General features: G+C 38.2%; 2 protein-coding genes across 8 annotated transcripts in view; one reads left to right on the top strand and one right to left on the bottom strand.

Annotated features, from left to right (window-relative positions):
* Positions 1–1,297, top strand: part of LOC128260377 (myogenesis-regulating glycosidase) — a 14,211-nt gene extending 12,914 nt beyond the window's left edge. For all 6 annotated transcript variants that reach the window (XM_052993335.1, XM_052993337.1, XM_052993336.1 and 3 more), the window contains one exon: positions 771–1,297. In XM_052993335.1, the coding sequence (XP_052849295.1) occupies positions 771–907 (137 nt within the window). In that variant the 3' untranslated portion in view covers positions 908–1,297. The remainder of the gene's footprint in view (positions 1–770) is intronic.
* LOC128260376 (A disintegrin and metalloproteinase with thrombospondin motifs 7) lies at positions 1,014–18,113 on the bottom strand. Of its 2 annotated transcripts, XM_052993333.1 has the most exons (12): positions 17,552–18,113; positions 10,388–11,037; positions 9,678–9,797; positions 9,035–9,618; positions 8,438–8,536; positions 8,254–8,367; positions 5,191–5,337; positions 4,028–4,593; positions 3,277–3,404; positions 2,837–3,211; positions 1,749–1,926; positions 1,014–1,642 (listed from the first exon to the last, which is right to left on the bottom strand). In XM_052993333.1, the coding sequence occupies exons 2-12, from the start codon at positions 10,889–10,891 to the stop codon at positions 1,344–1,346; spliced, it is 3,114 nt and encodes a 1,037-aa protein (XP_052849293.1). In that variant the 5' UTR covers positions 10,892–11,037; positions 17,552–18,113; the 3' UTR covers positions 1,014–1,343. The 2 variants fall into 2 exon arrangements, with proteins under 2 accessions (XP_052849293.1, XP_052849294.1); XM_052993334.1 differs by lacking the exons at positions 1,014–1,642; positions 1,749–1,926 and having other exon boundaries at positions 2,971–3,207.

Genomic DNA, 18,113 nt, shown 5'->3' with positions numbered 1-18,113 from the left:
TAATTCCATAACTTTTCTTACAGACATCCGATTTTAAAATGGTTTATTTGTAAAAGATTGTGTTTTAATTCTCTAAAAATCTGCATTCAAAAGTTGTTTTGTAATTTCAGGTCGATTTTTTGTCATTTTATTGATGTTACCCCTTTCAAAATTTTCGAAAAATGGCTTTGCTGAAAAATGACCAAAAACCTGCAGTTTTAATTCCATAACTTTTCTTACAGACATCCGATTTTGAAATGGTTTATTTGTAAAAGATTGTGTTTTAATTCTCTAAAAATCTGCATTCAAAAGTTGTTTTGTAATTTCAGGTCGATTTTTTGTCATATTAATGATGTTACCCCTTTCAAAATTTTCGAAAAATGGCTTTGCTGAAAAGTGACCAAAAACCTGCAGTTTTAATTCCATAACTTTTCTTACAGACATCCGATTTTAAATTGGTTTATTTTTAAAAGATTGTGTTTTAATTCTCTAAAAATCTGCATTCAAAAGTTGTTTTGTAATTTCAGGTCGATTTTTTGTCATATTAATGATGTTACCCCTTTCAAAATTTTCGAAAAATGGCTTTGCTGAAAAGTGACCAAAAACCTGCAGTTTTTATTCCATAACTTTTCTTATAGACATTCGATTTTAAAATGGTTTATTTGTAAAATATTGTGGTTAATTTTCTATCAATTTGCATTGAAATTTAGCTTATGGGACAGGCCAGACCATAAAACACTATTAGACTTGGTTAATTGTGTATTAAACATTGTTTCGTCTTCTGTTTTTAGTTTATCTGCCGCAGGGCGTTTGGAAGGACGGCATCGATGGATCGCTGCGAAAGGGCAGTCGCTGGATGCACGGCTACCGGGTGCCCAAGGACAAGATCGCCTACTTCCGCAAGATGCCGGACAACACTCGGTTCTAGGAGTGCTCGATGCACTCCACCTGGTTCACCTGGTCAACCTGATCCTCATTAACCACCAGTCATCCATTCTCCCACCCATGTGATATGATCGAAAGAGAGCCGGCAGTTCCGCATACATCTATCTGTATCTGTATTGAGTAACCTAAATACTAAATACTAAATATTAAACACTAAACTTTTAAACACTATATATATATATCGATAAGCCCGCGATCGTAATACATAAGATGCCTTATCGCTAGCTGCTTAAGCACTATCATTATATCCTTAGCCTATGTAATTTCCACTTTTTTTTGTTTGTTTGTTTGTTTGTGCGTATGATTAGTTAAGTACATCTGGGATGATCGCTTACTCGCTGAATAAATATGTGTATGTTCCAATTACAAAGTACTGTTCCGGTACTGTCAATAAATAGGGGTATGGTTGTATCTGCTTGCTACTTGGTCCTGCAGTCGGGCAGCGAGGATCCGCAGGGCTCCGTTTCCGGGGGCTTTGGCAGCAGGTCGCAATCCGCATCGGCCACGACCACGTCGTGCTGGTCCAGGCACACCACGGATCGCCGGCGGAGTGGCGGCGCCGCTGAGGAGGAGCCCGCCGGACGACAGGTGAGGGGACAGAACTGCCAGGGACCTGGCCACCAGTGGGCAGGACACGGCTGTTCGCCACATCCGCGCGACTGCCGCAGCGGTCTCTTATTCTTGGCATGCGTCCAGCAGGGCAGCGTATCAGCCAGTCCTGAAATAGGTTTAATTATATTTTAATATATATAATTTAACTCCCAATTTAAGTTGAGTTTTTTTTTTTTTTTTTTTTTTTTTTGGGAGGAAGCTTAGGCACTCACCCTTGCCGTTCTCCTGGCATATGGGCTCCCGGTGCTGGACCCCGCCGCCACAGCTGGCGGAGCACGAGGTCCAGTTGCTCAGCCGCCACAGGAACTGCCTGCCGGCACTCACATTCAGCGCGGGCAGCGTGAACTCGTAGAAAATGCCAGCGTTGCTCTCATTGCCGCGCACAATCGCCTGGAAAAGCAAAGGGAAATTAGTGGAAATTCTCAGGACTAAATAACATTTACTTTTCATACTGAAAAAGGCAGATAATTAAAAAAAAACATAGTTTTTTTGTTCAAATAGACACAAATATTTTACTATCGTCAAAGAAAATTAAAGGAATATTATTGCAAGCTCCTACAGACAAAATAATGTTGTTATTTAAAAAAAGGGATGATAAAGTATAGGCTTTCAAAACCTATAGCAAGTGGGGAAATTTTAGAGACTGAATAATATTTATTTATTTTTTAAATAAGATGAACCAATATGAAAAGAAACAATTTACGACAAGCCAAAGTTTATATACCCTTGCAGCTATTGCAAAATTTAAATATTCTCAATAACAACTTTATTTCGATTGTTATTGATATTAAGCAGTAAAGCTATGATGAAACAAAGTTTCTCTGTTTAAATATAAGTAAGTAAGGTACAAACCACAATAAAATAATTAAGTAAGTGAAAATAAAAATATATATATTTTTGAATTTTTGAAAAAAACTAAGAAACCTATAGTTCCTCTGTTCAAATATCTCATATTTTATGATTACAAAAAAAGTATGTCTGCTTTAAAATGTGGAAAAATTGTGAGCAAACAAATAGCATCAAATTTTGTGTTTTCGAAAAAGATTGATTTTATCAAAATTATAAAAAAACACAATTTTGGAAAACAATTTCTTTTGTTCTCTTAAAACTATGTTGATGACTTTTAATTTTTCTACAAAAAATATACTTGCATGTTTTATTTCAAATAAAAAAAAAGAAAATAATCTTAGCAGGTCTTTAAAATTTAAGTTTTTTTTTATTGTCTGCAATCGATGATGTAGTGTTTGAGTAATGCGAAAGCGAGTAGTATACAATATGTTTGGGTAGAAGTTCCACTTACATATAGCGATATGGGATGCTGGATGGGCTGAGGTATTGTGATGGTCTCCTGCTCGTCGACGCGATCGTAGAGGCTCTCGGCGCCGGCGATCTCGAACTCGCCGGGCATCGAGATGAGGCTGTCCCCGTTCAGGTAGAAGCGGTCGCCCTGGGCCGTGGCCACGGCAAGGAAGTGCGGCGAGTTGGCCTGCTCCCGGACGAGGATGTGCCGGGCCCGGGCCGGAATGGTGACGATCTCCACGTAGGCGCCATCCTTGGCCGCAAACGCGTCCGCGTAGGTGTCCCTCACCGGCTGGCACTGATCGCCAGCACCGCCGCAGACACCGCACCGATCGTCCTGCAGCTCCGAGTCGACGAGCCAATCGCAACCAACTTTCTGAACGAAACGCGATCGGGCTCAGGGCTCAGTTATCGATTGAATGGTATGTGGGGATACCCTACCTTGCAGATGCCGTCGATGCACATGTTGTTCGTGCCCAGCGTGCACGGCGTTCCGTCCAGCACCGTGGAGCCCCAGTTTGCGATTATCGTGTCGTCCACATCGCTGCAGAACAGCCGGCAGGGATTGTCTGAGGGAAAGCAAGGTACCCATATATTATATCTCTATATATATCATGTAATGTTATATTATATTTGTCTAATGTATATACCTAATATTTATAGTCTAGAATAACTTTGAAGTCAACTAAAAATCTTTTTTAGTTCAATTTTAATATTATACGTAGTTTAGGTACGCAAATCAAAGGATATGATAAACTAGAATTCATTATCTGGGGCAATATATATATATATATATTTTATAGGCTAGTGGTGTGGCCATTAAGCAATTATAAATACAGTGTTCTTATAAATTTGATTTTTTTAACACCGTTTATAGCCTCTAAAGTTTAGATCATCTTAGTTAAAAAACTATTTTACTTGATTTCCACTACTTTTAAAATCAATGGTTAATAGCAATGGATATATTATAATGTGATTTTATATTCATAGCCTAGAAAACTATTTTCTTTATATAGATCCAAGAAAATTGCGAGAAGAATTGGAAATTAAACAGAATCTACTAGACCGCAATGACTGACTCTTGTGGTTTTAATCATTTTTTTATCTTTAGCAGAACAAAAAAATATATTAATATATTTAAGGGCTTCTACAAGACAACTTTGAGATATAAATCGAAAGGCAAATGACTCACTCTTGTCGAAGAAGGGCAGCCACTTGTAGGTGGCCCCCTGGTAGCTGACGTTGTCGAAGCGGGCGCACTGCTGCGCCCGGAAGCTGGGCTCCTCTGCCGGACAGGGCCGCTTGCGGCAGATCTTGTACCGCTTGCGCTCGCCGATGCAGAAGACGCCGCCGTTGGCGGGCACCGGGCTGTCGCACTCGCGCTGCTGGGTGGACACCCCGCCGCCGCAGCTGCGCGAGCACTCGCTCCACTCGCTCCAGTCGCCCCAGCCGCCGTTGACCGCCGCCAGCTCCTCGCGGCGCACGCACTTGCCGTTCTGGCACCACTTGTTCCGGCCGCACATTGTGCCGGGGGCGGTGGGCCGCATGTGGGTCACGCACTCCCCGTTGACCTTGCACCACAGCGTCGAGCAGAACTCGTGGGGGGCGGAGCAGGCGCCCACCTCGCTGTCGGTGGTCAGGTTGAACTGCAGCCGGCACTGGCCCCGCGCATTGTACCGCATCCCCGGCAGCTCGCCCGTGTAGTTGTACTCGTCCAGCGGCGTCGGCGGATCGTCCAGGCACTCGCCCAATCCTTGGCTGAAATTTTGCACATTCGATTATTCTATGTATGTGGTATAAAATAAATATCAATTCCCTCTGGTTTCCCTTTTTCCCTTTTCCCGGCCATCCCGTACTTTAATTTTTATTATATTTGTTTAAAAAAAACATTAGACTATATTAGACAAACGAAAAAAATTCAAAGATCGAGTACTCGCAAAATCCATAACTAAATATTAGAGGATTTATTTATTTTTTGCTTTTATTTTAAATTTGAAGGAGAGGTTCAAACAAGGGAGATTTAAATAAATATGTTAAAGCCTGACTAAATTTTAGTATTTTGCTATGTTATATGATAAATATTAAATATATTATTCTATATGATTTATATTACTTATTAATAAATATAGAAGGGATTCTTAGCAAAACGGGCTTTGTTTATTTTTGAACAATTTTAAGCAATTTTAGTTTTTATAATATAAATTCACATAAATTTATTTTTTTTTTTGTATATAAAGTATAGTATAGTATAGTATATAAGTATAGGTGTTGTTGTATCCTGGCAACATCAGTGGCTTTTGAATGGCAAAGAAATGTGCAAACATACAGTTTATATTATCTATATGGTATACTTACTCCAGGAAGTGCGTGATGTACTTGCGGCTGCAGTTCGACCAGCAAACCTGCAGGGTGTCCGCCCCAAAAGTGGGCGTCATGATGTGGACAATGGGACCCACCCGCGGATGGCAGCCAATCTTGGCAGTGTCGTGGAACATCCCGAAGCTGTGGGTTGAATATTGCACTTAATAACAAAATAACAGTACAAAACAATGTTGCAAATTGTCGTTGAGGAAATCCCCACCCACTCGCCACTTCAAAACCTGATTAATTTAATAGAACTAATAGCCAATTCGGAGCAAATCGCTTGTACACAAGCAGATACATCCGATTAAAAGCATATAAACAAGTACCCGAGTGTCTGAGTGTTTGAATATCTAAGTACCTGTGGCACAGCAACAGCAACAGCAACAAAAACCAAAACCAAAACCAAAACAAACCACCTGTTGTTGCCGCCCAGGGAGATTCCGATTCCGGTCGACTTACACAACCCATCGCCGCTATATCTTTATATCTTGGCCGATCGGAGGGATCGCAGCTGAAGAGGGGGCGCTGAGTCAATCGCGAACCGAGCACGCTAGACTGACTGACGGCCACTGGGCTGCACTCGAAAAAAATGGGTGGTATAAGTGGGGCAAAGGAAAAAAAAAACATCTTTTCCGGCGTCAACATCAAATACACAAAATTAAATTTCAAAAACAACAAAGTTACCTAAAACTATATGTTAAATAAAGCATTGTTTTATTTAATTGAAATAATCAGGAAATATATATATTTTATTGTTTATCAATCAACCAAAAAAACATATTGGGCTAAGACTTCAAAAACTACAACATTGACTCAGAACAAAAGATTTAAAAAATTCTATGATATTAAAAAAAAGAGTAAAATAAAAAAAGCTTTCATTTTGAATTTGTTAAATTTGCATTAAATTAAAAGGACGAATTTAAGACATTAAAATAAGCAAATCACTATTTAAGAATTGATGATTTTAGAAGAAATATGTGCTATATATGAGAACTGAAATATTTCTCAATTGTTTCCTAATTTTCTCACTGTGTGGACCGGCACAGAAGGCGGATCACAGCCAGCCACTTGGAAACTTGAAAACTTGGCAACTTGGCAACTTGGCGCGAACATCGAACGATCCGATCCGATCCATTCCATTTCGATCCGATCCATTACGATCGGATCCATTCCGATCCAAATCCGCAGCTCCCCCGATAGCCAGCAAAAACCGGACCCGGCTATCGAATGGGTGTGAGTTGGATTGAGTTGGAATGAGTCGGAGTGTCTGGGTGTGCCGATGCTGTGATCACTGTGACTCACTCGGGTTCGGGTAATTGCCGGTAATAGATCATTCTCCCTTTAAAATATTGTGCAAGGGTCAATGGAGATGGGTTGTGAGCAATTATACAATTTAAGTTGAGAGGTACTTTTTTTTCCCTATCATTTAACTATTTAAAGTTCATAGATTAGTTGAAAAATCTATTTCGCCATTGGTGTAATTTGTAAATATTTTACTTAAATATTAAGACACATATTGGTATCACAGAGTTGCAAATACATAACACACTCTTTCTGCAATTATCTAAAAATATTTAACTTGTTCTGTTTGTAAATAAAATAAAAAGTTTGTAATTCTTCTTAAAAAAAAAAGAATTGACTATATAATCTGATCAGAAAAAGTATGAGTTTTCATAAAATCGCAGTTGTATGTTATAATTTTTGATAAAAAGTTTGTATCTTTGAAAAATATATATATATATATTTTTTTTTAATATAAATGGTAATTAGCGCACTGCTACCTAAGATCTAGTCTAATCGATTACATAGAAAATAAATTTTAACAGCAACAAATAGACTTTATTTTATATGGCATACAACCTAATGAACTGATGAAATAAATCATTAATATGTTTTGCAAATAGCAGCTCGTCTTTTCGTAACATAGTTTGTAAATTGAGAGATTACAAAATCAAATGGAATTTGATCAAGTTGTATTGTATTGGATTTAATTGAAACAGTGTCGCCGTGATCGCAGTGACTGGGCGATCATCTCCGCTGACGTTTTGGTGTCTCGCTCGACTAATTGAGTTTGAATCGAACAGGAAGCCGGGGCACCGAGAGGTGATCTCAATCTCAATCTCCATCTCCATCTCAATCTCAATCTCAATCTCAATCTCGATCTCAGTATGCAACTATCGACTGTAAAACCATCAACTGGCAGGTGGAACTGCAATGGAAAGTGGGCGTGCAACGCAGGCGATCATTGTCACAGAAAGGCAAACGCAGGTGTCAAAGCGTCCGTCGCGTCCACTTAGCCGCCTCAGTGGAAACGTGAAAATCGTGGTCGTAGTCGTAGTCGTAGTCGTGGTCTTGGTCTTGGTTGTATTTCACTCGATTCATTCATTAAATTGGGCTGGCCATAAATCTTGCCTTGGGGATGGGGATCGATTGGGCATGGGGCATGCGTTGGCCAACGTCTGGCGCCGCAGGAGGCAATGCAAATCGCTGCCGGCTACCTGTCTTGCTCACCTGGCTCAAAACGTTGTTTTATTATTTTTTATTATTTTTTTAAAGATCAATAGTGAGCAACACACATGTTCAGCTTAAAGGGAAATCATTCTCTATATTAAATTTCATCAAAACATATATGTATTTAAATTATACAAACAGTAACCTCATTCAATTGCATAAACCTATCTTTAAAACAATTCTACCTGAATTTGCTTAATCAAATATGATTAAAAATGTCACTATTGGAAATGATTTTTTACATTTGGTTATTAAAACATTAAGACCAATTTAAAATATGTGCTATAGTTTATTAAAGAATTTATCTTTTAAACAGGAATTTAAGCCTATTTTTTATGAAACTAATTTTTTTGTTTTAGGTATTTACTGTACCTTCTTAAAGATACATTTCTCTCAATTGTCCTATTATTGAATTCGCAATTACCAATGAAAATACAGCCATTATATATTTTTGGAATTTCCAAAAAAGCTATTGCTTTCCTAATCATATTTAATCATATGAAAAAACACCACAGTAACATTATATTTCGGTAAGGGACTCACTTGTGACCCAATTCGTGGGTGATCGTGTGGGAGAGCATGATGCCATTGTCCTCGTTGACGCTGCAGGATTGCTTCGGCTTGCACATGCCACCCACGTTGGCCAGGCCGAGTGTCCTGCGGATGAATCCGATCGGGAGATTATAGCTTTGGGACCCCCACATCCACCTCTTCCACAAGGACTTACATGCAGTTGTTGGCGCAGATGTTCTTCCGCGTGATGAGGATGGCCACGTCATGGTGGTGCGGATCCTTTTCGCTGCCCTTGTTCAACTTGTACTGCCAGCTTTGAAATGTCAAAAAAAAAACAGGTTATTTTCAAGGATTAGTCCTTTTTCTTCATAAATTATATGCGATTTTTCTTCAACTTATTTTAGGGGATTTCTTAATCCTTTTCACCAGGACTGAAAATAATGATTGATAATGTTCTGAATAAAAAAATTACTAAGATTTAAAACAAAACAATATAACCATTTCCATATATTATTTTCAAATTTCCGTTTGTTTATAAAAATTATTTTTAAAAAGTATTTATAAAATACAACGTTTTTACGTGATTTGAAAAAAAAAACACAATTCTTTTAATTTAACTGAAAATTGTAGGGGTTACATTATTTTATATTGAATTAATACTTATACTTTCTTTAGTTTATTTTCAAGACATAGTTTTAGTTTTTTCTTTTTGGTCTATATGTACATGACTTAACAAATCCTTCAGATAATCCACTTTTGGCCAACAAAGGCTAAAATTAATGGAGGCTAGGCTAATATTTTGCAGACCCACCTGCAGAACCGATCCAAGTTCTTCTGGGCATTCTGGGTGAGATTCAGCTGGAGCTGGGACTCCTCCTCGTCCAGCTGGATGATGCGCACCACCACGATCTCGATGGAGTTGCCGATGCTGGGGTCCTTGTACAGGGCGGATACCATGTTCATGATGGTCAGCAGGTAGCCATTGAGGTCCTTGTGGAATGCCGACATGGTGGCGTCGGCCACGATGAGTGTTTCCACATGCCGGGGACTGCTGATGGACCGACGCCTACGCGGAATCTCCGGATGATCCTGATCCGTCTGGAACTGCGTCTCGTACTTGAATTTGGTGTGCGGCACACGGGTTTTCTGCTGATGATGATGGTGCTTGTGGTGCCTGTGGTGGCGCCTTATTTGGCGACCTCCCTGGATCTTCACCTTGCCCCTGGACTGCCACTCCAGCCTGGTTTCCATCCGCCGGCGAGGCTCCCGAGTTCCGCAGTTGCTGACCTCCGCTCCGGATCCTCCCGATCCTCCTCCCCCTCCCCCTCCTCCTCCTCCTCCTCCTCCTCCTCCTCCACCGCCCCGTTTGCGCTTGTTCCGCTTCCTCGCTGCATGCTAGTGGAAGAATGGCTGTAAAACTGGGCATCTAAAGGTGTAAATTTCCCCCATCTCACCTTGGGTTTCACGGAGGAGCGCTGGAAGACCACGTGCGGATGGCCATTGGCCGGATGCGGCTCGTGCTCCTTGGAGGGCTCAATGAAGTACTCATTGCTGGCCGTCCGGATGTGACCCACCTGCCAAAAAGGAATCGGTTTAGAAACTGTATGTGTATGAAATTGTTTTCTTTCAATTTCAGTAAAAGATTATCAATTCTTTAAGATTAACTTTGTAATTAAATTTAATTGGAGGTACTCAACAAAAAATACACATTTTACAACTACACTTAAAGATGTATTTTTCACTCAGTGTTAAAATATATTACTAAAATATTATTTTGAAAACTATAATAGTTTTTGGGAAGCAAAATAAATTGTAAATCTTGTGAGTGTTAATGGTAGACATTTAAACACAAAAATTATTTTTTTATTTATTTATAAAATATTATTTTTAAAACTAAAGTTTTTGGAAAGCAAATTGTATTTTAAATCATTTTTGTGAGTGATGCTTTTACAAATGGTTAACTAAATAAGACAAACTAATCTTATAAACCTTTTAAAAATCAATTAATTAAATTAACTTTTATGGTTAAGCTATTTAAAAAGTATAACTATTAAATATACAAAGTATTCCGAAAAACACTTGCGCTCTCAATGCCGTAAAAAGATGTTTTAAGATAAAGTCCTAATTTGTTCAACCAAGTTAATAAACAATTTGAATGACTCACCAGTCCGGAGCAGGTGGAGATGGCCACATTGGTGTCCGATTGACCCCGCACCTTACCGTGAAAGTGGCAGTTGAGGTGGCGCGGGGTCAAAGGTGACCGAGTGCGCAGATCCCGCCGATGGCGCTCCACCACCAGATTGGGGGCCAGGAAGTAGCTGTGCGCCGTCAGCTCCAGATGCAGTGTCTCGTTTTCCAGCGGCACCTGCAGGTGCAAGTCCGCCGGCTCCGATTCGAGTTGCCCCCCGTCCAGACTGCGACGCTGGCGATGCCGCCGATGATCCCGATCGTGGGCGTAGTCCAGCCGGTGGGTCATGAACCCACCATCGGGATGGACCCGTCGCGGCACCACCAGCTGACCCTCCCCAGCCACCAGTTCGTCGGAGTGGAGACCGTAGAGTCGCCCACGAAGCGTCGCCCTTGCTCCCCCAGGTGATTCCACCACCAGCCAAAAGCAGAGCAGCAGACCCAACCAGCGACTCCTCATCCGCATCCTGCTGCCGTCCATCACCCAATCCTGATCCAGATCGTGATCCTGATCCTGATCCCAATCCCAATCCTAGTCCACAGCCCTAGCCGTTGTCCAGGCGATGTCTCAGCAGCATGGCAGCGATCGCATACTACGAATCTTGGCCTGCTCAAGATCAGCTCTGGCTAAAAATTAGGGAGACAAATTAAACGATTTATATTAACTCTCACAAACAATTACAGAAAATATGCTTATTTTCTAAGGGTCGTTTTTCTGAGAATTTAAGGCGGTATAATATCTTAAATATAGAAAGCCTGAACCATTTTTCTTATCTGTAAATATATTTCGTACTTCTTTTAATGGTTAAATATTTTGGTTTAATTTATTATTTTTGTTCGAGCTCTTGAAATTATAAATTACATATATAATATTTATAGTTCATGTTCCATAACGATAAAAATTCTAGTAGCAATCGCAGTAACTCTTCTTAGAATGAATTTTAGTTTGTTGTTATTCCTTCATACAATCATCTGTTTAGTTAAAAGTATATAACAAAATAGGAAAGATTAATACTTATTCGATTATTTATATTAAAAAAAAAAACTCTTTTACATACATACTAATAAAAGTTTACGTTTATTAATAACAATATTAAATTACAAAAAAAAAAGAAGCACGATTTGCATTGAATTCATGGCTTAAACTGAAAAGTTTTCATTTAAAATATTTTATCTTGTAAATCTTTTCTGCTGTATTTTATATCTACAAAGTTTAAAATATTTTTTTAAAATTTTTTTTTGTTTATGTAAGCTTTCTATCGTTTCTTATTTCTAAGGATTATCATTTCCGCTTAATTTGGGTAAACAAAATATGTTGATTTATCACAATGAAATCGTGATCCCTATGACAGTAGCAAACTGAAGATTATTATTATTCATGATACCTGAAGTGCCTCAGTTTTTTGGTTAGTAATGAGGCAATCAATCTTGAAGTGCTCTCTGCCTATTGTTGTGGTTTTCGCCGATCATTGTGGTTTCGCTGGGGACCTGGCGCCATTAACCACAAGCTGTTGTTATGGCAATCCATACCCTCGATCCGCACCGATCCAATCCGAACTGAACCGGCCTATTTGGGCTGGGATTAGCCCCTGGATGCGTATTATTATTATGGCATATGGAGGCCATAAAAAGAAAGAGACCACTTCCCCAGATATAATAAATAAGAGGTGATTTGCTTTTTGCCTTTTTAGCAAACACTTTCCAGATGGAACGGAGACACAATGGTGCGGGGCCAAAAAAACCAAAAATAAGACACGGGCCATAAAATTAAGCAAATTTTTTCAATGCGGCGCTTCAAAGACAGCAACAACAACAACAAAAACAACAACAACAACTAAAACATTGAGAAGAAACAACAACACTGTCTGGTCATTATCAAAGCAACACGACAACTTAATTATTCAAAAATTGACGCAGTCAACGGCGCTCTTATCACGATCACGATTTGTAATTTATGATAAATGTTGGCGATTCCATTAATAAAATTAAACAAAAACTCATTAGCTCCAAAGCCGATTTGCAGTCGAAGGAAAAGCAAAAGATCGGACTCCTTGCCACTCAAGAAAGTCGCATAATATACCCTGAAAGTGGGTAGCTTTGAGAGTTCTTCAAGTCTGGCTCTCAAATTCTTAGTTCAATTTACTGGCCACCCATGAAATGATGCAAACTGGGGAAAGACCAGCTTCACAAATGTGACGCTATTGGTCGCACATTGCAGGCAATGAACGCACAATCCAGATTAGCAAATTTTTTCTGCGTCAATCGAAATTATCACCAATTACTCACAAACAATTACTCAAAATATGCTTTTTTTCTAATGATAATTTTCGGACTACTTTAGGCAATATGAATGTTAATATTTTTTTGTATTAAATTATAAACACAAAGAACTAAGAATCGTTAAATGCTGATGTTTTTTGTGTTATTCCTAAATAACTCCAATAAGTCATAATAATAATAATAGATTTATTACTAAAAGCAACAAACTATTTATTATCAGTTAATATTTTGGTCCACCTTAAAATGACAAATGGTTTAAAGATTTAAAGAAACATTATTGAATTGCCATTTAAAATATATTTCTTATATAATTTTATAGATTTTATAAAAATGCTGGTGATAACGATTAGAGAGAATAAAATGACCTCACCTATTTGTAAACATATATAGAAATTTCAGAAATATGTCAAAAATTCCGCAACTGTATAATAATATACGTAATATGTATTACTTGCATAATTGCGAAATTATTTCCAGAAATCCCATCAATTGACCGTATAGTATATTTCGCTATCTCTGTAGTGATTGTGATTCGAAGTTACCCCACCAGCTATAGAAAGAGCATACACATACACATATTATATGTCTAACGACAATGACCTTGGCGATGGCGCCTCGGGCAGGTGCCGTTCTTGATTCCAAATTCAATGCGAACTCATCATCGTGGCCATAATGATGGCAATAAAATATGCGCTTAAATATTGGATATACCCGATACCCAATACCCAATACCCAATACCCGAAATTCCCATTCCCACTCCCATTCCTGTTTCGTTATTTATTCTGTGAATCGAATTCGAGTCGCGGCGAAACTTGAAAGACTTCCCAGTTAAATTAGCAAGCGCCACATGATCGTATATTAAAATGTTGCCATTGTCCATCCATCTATCCGTGTGTCCACTTGTCCATTTGTCCCATTATGCTGCAGTGCCTCCCAGTCCGCCGGTTCACTGGTTGACTGACTGAATGTCCGAATGATCGAATGATCAAATGATCGAATGGTGGATGCCAGTAGGCGCCACTCTTAATTATCAATCAATCAATCACTGCCGCCCGACGGCTCCCTCCATTAAATGTCAGCCAATTGAATGCAGACTGTCTGCCACACCCCTCGCTTCCCTTTCCGCCCCGCCCGATCTTAGCATACATATACACATATATCCCCACCTAGTCGTATTCAACTTCTTTGGCGCTTCGCTGGCTGCATTTTGATTGGGTGCGAATAAAAAAAACAGGAAACAGGACGAAGACTCCTCCTGGCGCATACGATCAATCATCGAAACATTTGTAGATTATAAGGAAATCATAAATTATCAGCAATGCCATAGAAAGCTCTAAGTTTGTGGGTTCAACTTGAGCATAGTCAGTATAAAAAAAATCATCAAACAACAAATAAATTTAAATGTTTTGCTAATTATTGTATTTAACAACCGGTTGACCTCCTTTAAATCTTCATGAAAATGTACCCAAATGCCACAGAAAACTCAAAGTTTTTGGGCCTAAATTCCTGCAGTATAAAAAAAGCATTAAAAAAAAATGAGAACTTTGCATAATTTGCCAATTATGTATGTATATTCTACAGAAGGCTCACCGCCTTTAAAACTTCAAGAAAATGTCCCAAAATTGAGATTGAAATTTGTTAAATAAAATCTTTTAATGCAATTTTCAAGATTAAAAAGATAAATATAAATTATCATATAAATTTAAAATTTCAATTTTAAAATCTTTAGGATCTGTGAAATGATAATAAAATAAACTGTTTTCAAGACAATATTTAAATAGTATTGATGAGGTTTTCTGGAACAGACTTCAACCTCCTAAATGTCAACAAATATAACGTCCAATTCGAAAAGGAATTAAGGTACTTCCCCATTTTCCATTGACAACTGACTTAGTTGAATAAATTAAAATGCGTAGGTTTATTTAAAGACAGAGTTCGTTGAGAGTCACATGGGGTGTGATCAAAATTCTTATAAATGTCACCCTACAAACGCGGCATGATCTCATGTGAATTTGTTTCTCCATTTTGGATGAATGGGTTCGTTTCGGAAATTTCACTTGAATTAAATATCCATTTCCTTCAGTTGGTAAAGTCGACATCCCTCCTCCGTGTTTCCCATTTGCACGTTTTAATCCAACGTTGGCGTTTTATTATTTCGCTTATTGGCGCTATCTTTAGGCGTTTTTCAACATTTATGAGAAGATTTGTCACCTCTGGTTTTTTGGTCAAGCGGACCATCGATCATCGTTGACGAATATTTATGCTAATGAAAGGCCGAATCAAGATCGGGTACACACGTACTCCTCCTCTTTCCTGGCGACCACGACTACATTTGTAAAATGAAACAAAAAAATAATACAGAAAAAAACCGAGAGGGTCTGGCTCTGGCGAATTTCCGATTTCACTTTGTGGAGGCCTCCAGCCGAGAGGCGAAGCCATTTGTACGCCCACCAGTTGGCCAGATCGGATCCCAGACTCTAGTATCCAGTATCCAAGACATTGGATTCAGACTAGGCCACAGACCAGACCAAAATGGATCCAACTTGGCTGGCTGTGTAGATTTCGGGGATCGGGATGGTGATGTGGATGTGGATGTGGATGGGGGATTGGAGTGAAGCAGGGCAGCTCCATTCATATGTTTTGCCATTCATGCGTTGTAGTTTCATTGAGAAACTCAGACAGACGCACATGAAGCTGGTTCACAATTTCAATTTTTCGATACCCTTTAAAAGCGGTATCGTCGCTTTAACAATTACCTACGATTTTTTTGGGAATATGGCTGAAAGAAGTAAGAAGTATTTGTAAGGCAGATTATGTTTATTTTCAGTATCTATTAATAATATTTTGAAGGCTTAAATGGCTAATTAACCTTTTTAGGGCATTTCAGCCTCAGATTTGATATTATGTTTTTACATTTAAACCATCTTGGTTTTTATTACAAACTTCTTGAGACTTAGATTTGATAATTAATACGTCCTAACATCCAGAACAATGTTTCAATATTATATCATAATATTGTCTGTCTGTTTCTATTCAAACTAATATTGAAATTATTCAATTAAAATAAAACTGATCTTTAATTATGACCTCAGTGGGATTAGGAAAAAACGCTTACATTCCTAACTTTGTTTTTGTAGGCTTTGTAGGGTTTATACAAATTTAGTCTTTAACAAAATGTTTCAATATTATAATATAATAGTAATAATATATATAATATATATATTATATTATAAAAATAATAAAAATACTTATATTGTAAAATCCAAATGAAACTTTTGTTTTGGGGTTAAAAATAAAAAAAAATCGTGTGCATAATACGAATTAAGTTTTCAATTGTATTTTTTTACTGAGCAATTAATTTTTTTTGGCACTCTGCAAGGGTGTAGAAGCTTCGGTTTGCCCAAAATTGTCTTTCTTGCTCGTTTCTGTTTCATTTATGGCGTTTTTTTATGAATGAAATGAAACTTTTCACGTAAAACGACGATTCCAAATTGCTCGCTTGGCTACGGTTGGGTTGGGTTCCCCGTAGCTCCCCGTACATCCCCGTACATCCCCGTAGTCTCCGATCCCCGGTCCCCGGTCCCCGAGAAACCCCCCATCTAAAAACCTGGGGGCCCCGCCCTCGCCGGATCCACGTTACTCCGATGGTTTCGCTCCTATCTCGGGGCACATTTGAATCTCTATGGCTTCGCGCATTCGCATGTGGGCCGAAAATGTATTTTTATGGCAACGTCGTTCGATTTATTAGTTCATTTGTTTTCTGTTTGTGTTATTAGCGAGTACACACATGTCTGCTTGGAAAGAGTTTTTATCTTTATCTTCATCTTCATTTTTTTTTTTTTTTAACTTTTGCACAAGCGTTTTTTGGGGATGTTTTCTCTGTTTTTATGTTCCGTCGACGGATCGGATGGGCCAACTGGTCCCGGCCAAAAAAACAGAATACTTCAGAGCACATCATTTAATTTCGGTTTATTTGTCATGACATTGTTGCCATCTCGTCGCTTGTGACCATACATGACTAGTTGGTTTTTGTTTTTTTTTTTTACCGTTTTTGGGAGTCATATATATATATATATATATATATATATATTTTTTTTTTTTTTGTCGCCATGCTGAGATCACACAGGAAATTGAGTGTGAAGCGAAAAAGGCAGAGGAAGTGGGAATAGCAAATGCCCTAAAAATTAAAGATCGATAGTGTTGATATGATACCAAATACAAAGAGATGAGGTGGGTTTTATGATCATTTACAGGATTCATTTATCACTGAGCTCTGACATTTTGTATAGTTTTTAAAGATACTATCTAGATGTACAAAGGCTATTTGGTTTACCGTATTGCATGTTGCCTGTTTTTGACTGTCTAAATAAAAATTTCTTTTAAATTCATATATGTACCTACTTATTTTTTTTTTATTAGTAGCTTATTAAACATGCATATTTATGTAATTTATTTATGTAGTACATTAAAGTGTTTTATTTACCCATATCAGACCTTGCAAACTTTGTATAAATGATCACCGATGATATCATTTGATATGTTTTAAATTATGATATATATTTTTGCTGCATTTTCATTGAATGTTTGTAATATGTTTTCACTTAATTGATTAAAATATTCCCTTCTTCGATTAAAGTATCTAATGCTTAAAACACAAAAATATTTTTTTAAATTCTTAAGTAAGGAATTAAACTGATTTAACAACAGTCAGATATTTAAAAAGAAAATGTGCATTTAAAAAAAAAAACATTTTTAAGAAATACATGATTATAGTTTTTTCTTATTTTCAATATAAAAAAAGGGCGTCTGTGATACCATCATGGTATCTGGGAAACACATTCCTTAGATGCCGCGACTTACTGATTCCGATTCCGATCCTCAATTCGATCTCGGATCCAATTCCGAAAGCCGCCGCTGATGAAGCCCGCAAATATTTTAACCGCAAACAAAGGCAAAATCAAATAAAAATCAAAATCCGACGGCAGTTGTAGCTTTTTTTTAGGGGCGGCGAGATTATAACGCCAGGTAAGGAGAACCCAGGCAACCGCTCTTTCACAACAATGGCCGAAGATTTCTCAAGTCGCGAACTTCGGTTCACAGGCACTGGTAAAAAAAAGAAATACCCAAAAAAAGGCAACAAAAAAGAGTGCGTTTTTGAAAACACAGATATTACGATTCGAATCAATCACACTCGCACACAAGCCCGGCCTCTGTATATGTACATGCGTATATATTGCATGTGTATTCCTATGTTCAAGAGAGAGCTCTGCGCAAACGCTGTTCGATCATTCTAAAAAAACAACATATCTATATTTTTCACTGGACACTTTTTTTTTAATTTCGGCGTTCTATGGGCTAATATATCAATGAGGTTTTCTTATTGGTTCTTTATCGAAAGCGAAACACAAGCAGCGCGGCTGAA

This window comes from Drosophila gunungcola (genome assembly GCF_025200985.1).
Source record: "Drosophila gunungcola strain Sukarami chromosome X unlocalized genomic scaffold, Dgunungcola_SK_2 000023F, whole genome shotgun sequence".
NCBI lineage: Eukaryota > Metazoa > Arthropoda > Insecta > Diptera > Drosophilidae > Drosophila > Drosophila gunungcola.
This window is presented reverse-complemented; position numbering and strand designations above follow the sequence as displayed.

Bases quoted from the DNA above. Each gene is read 5' to 3' on its own strand.
- LOC128260376 (XM_052993333.1), bottom strand. From the start codon at position 10,891: ATGGACGGCAGCAGGATGCGGATGAGGAGTCGCTGGTTGGGTCTGCTG. The intron at 9,619-9,677 runs GTGAGATGGGGG...TTCTTCCACTAG, and splicing joins GCTCCTCCGTGAAACCCAAG to CATGCAGCGAGGAAGCGGAA. The intron at 8,368-8,437 runs GTAAGTCCTTGT...ATTCATCCGCAG, and splicing joins ATCTGCGCCAACAACTGCAT to GACACTCGGCCTGGCCAACG.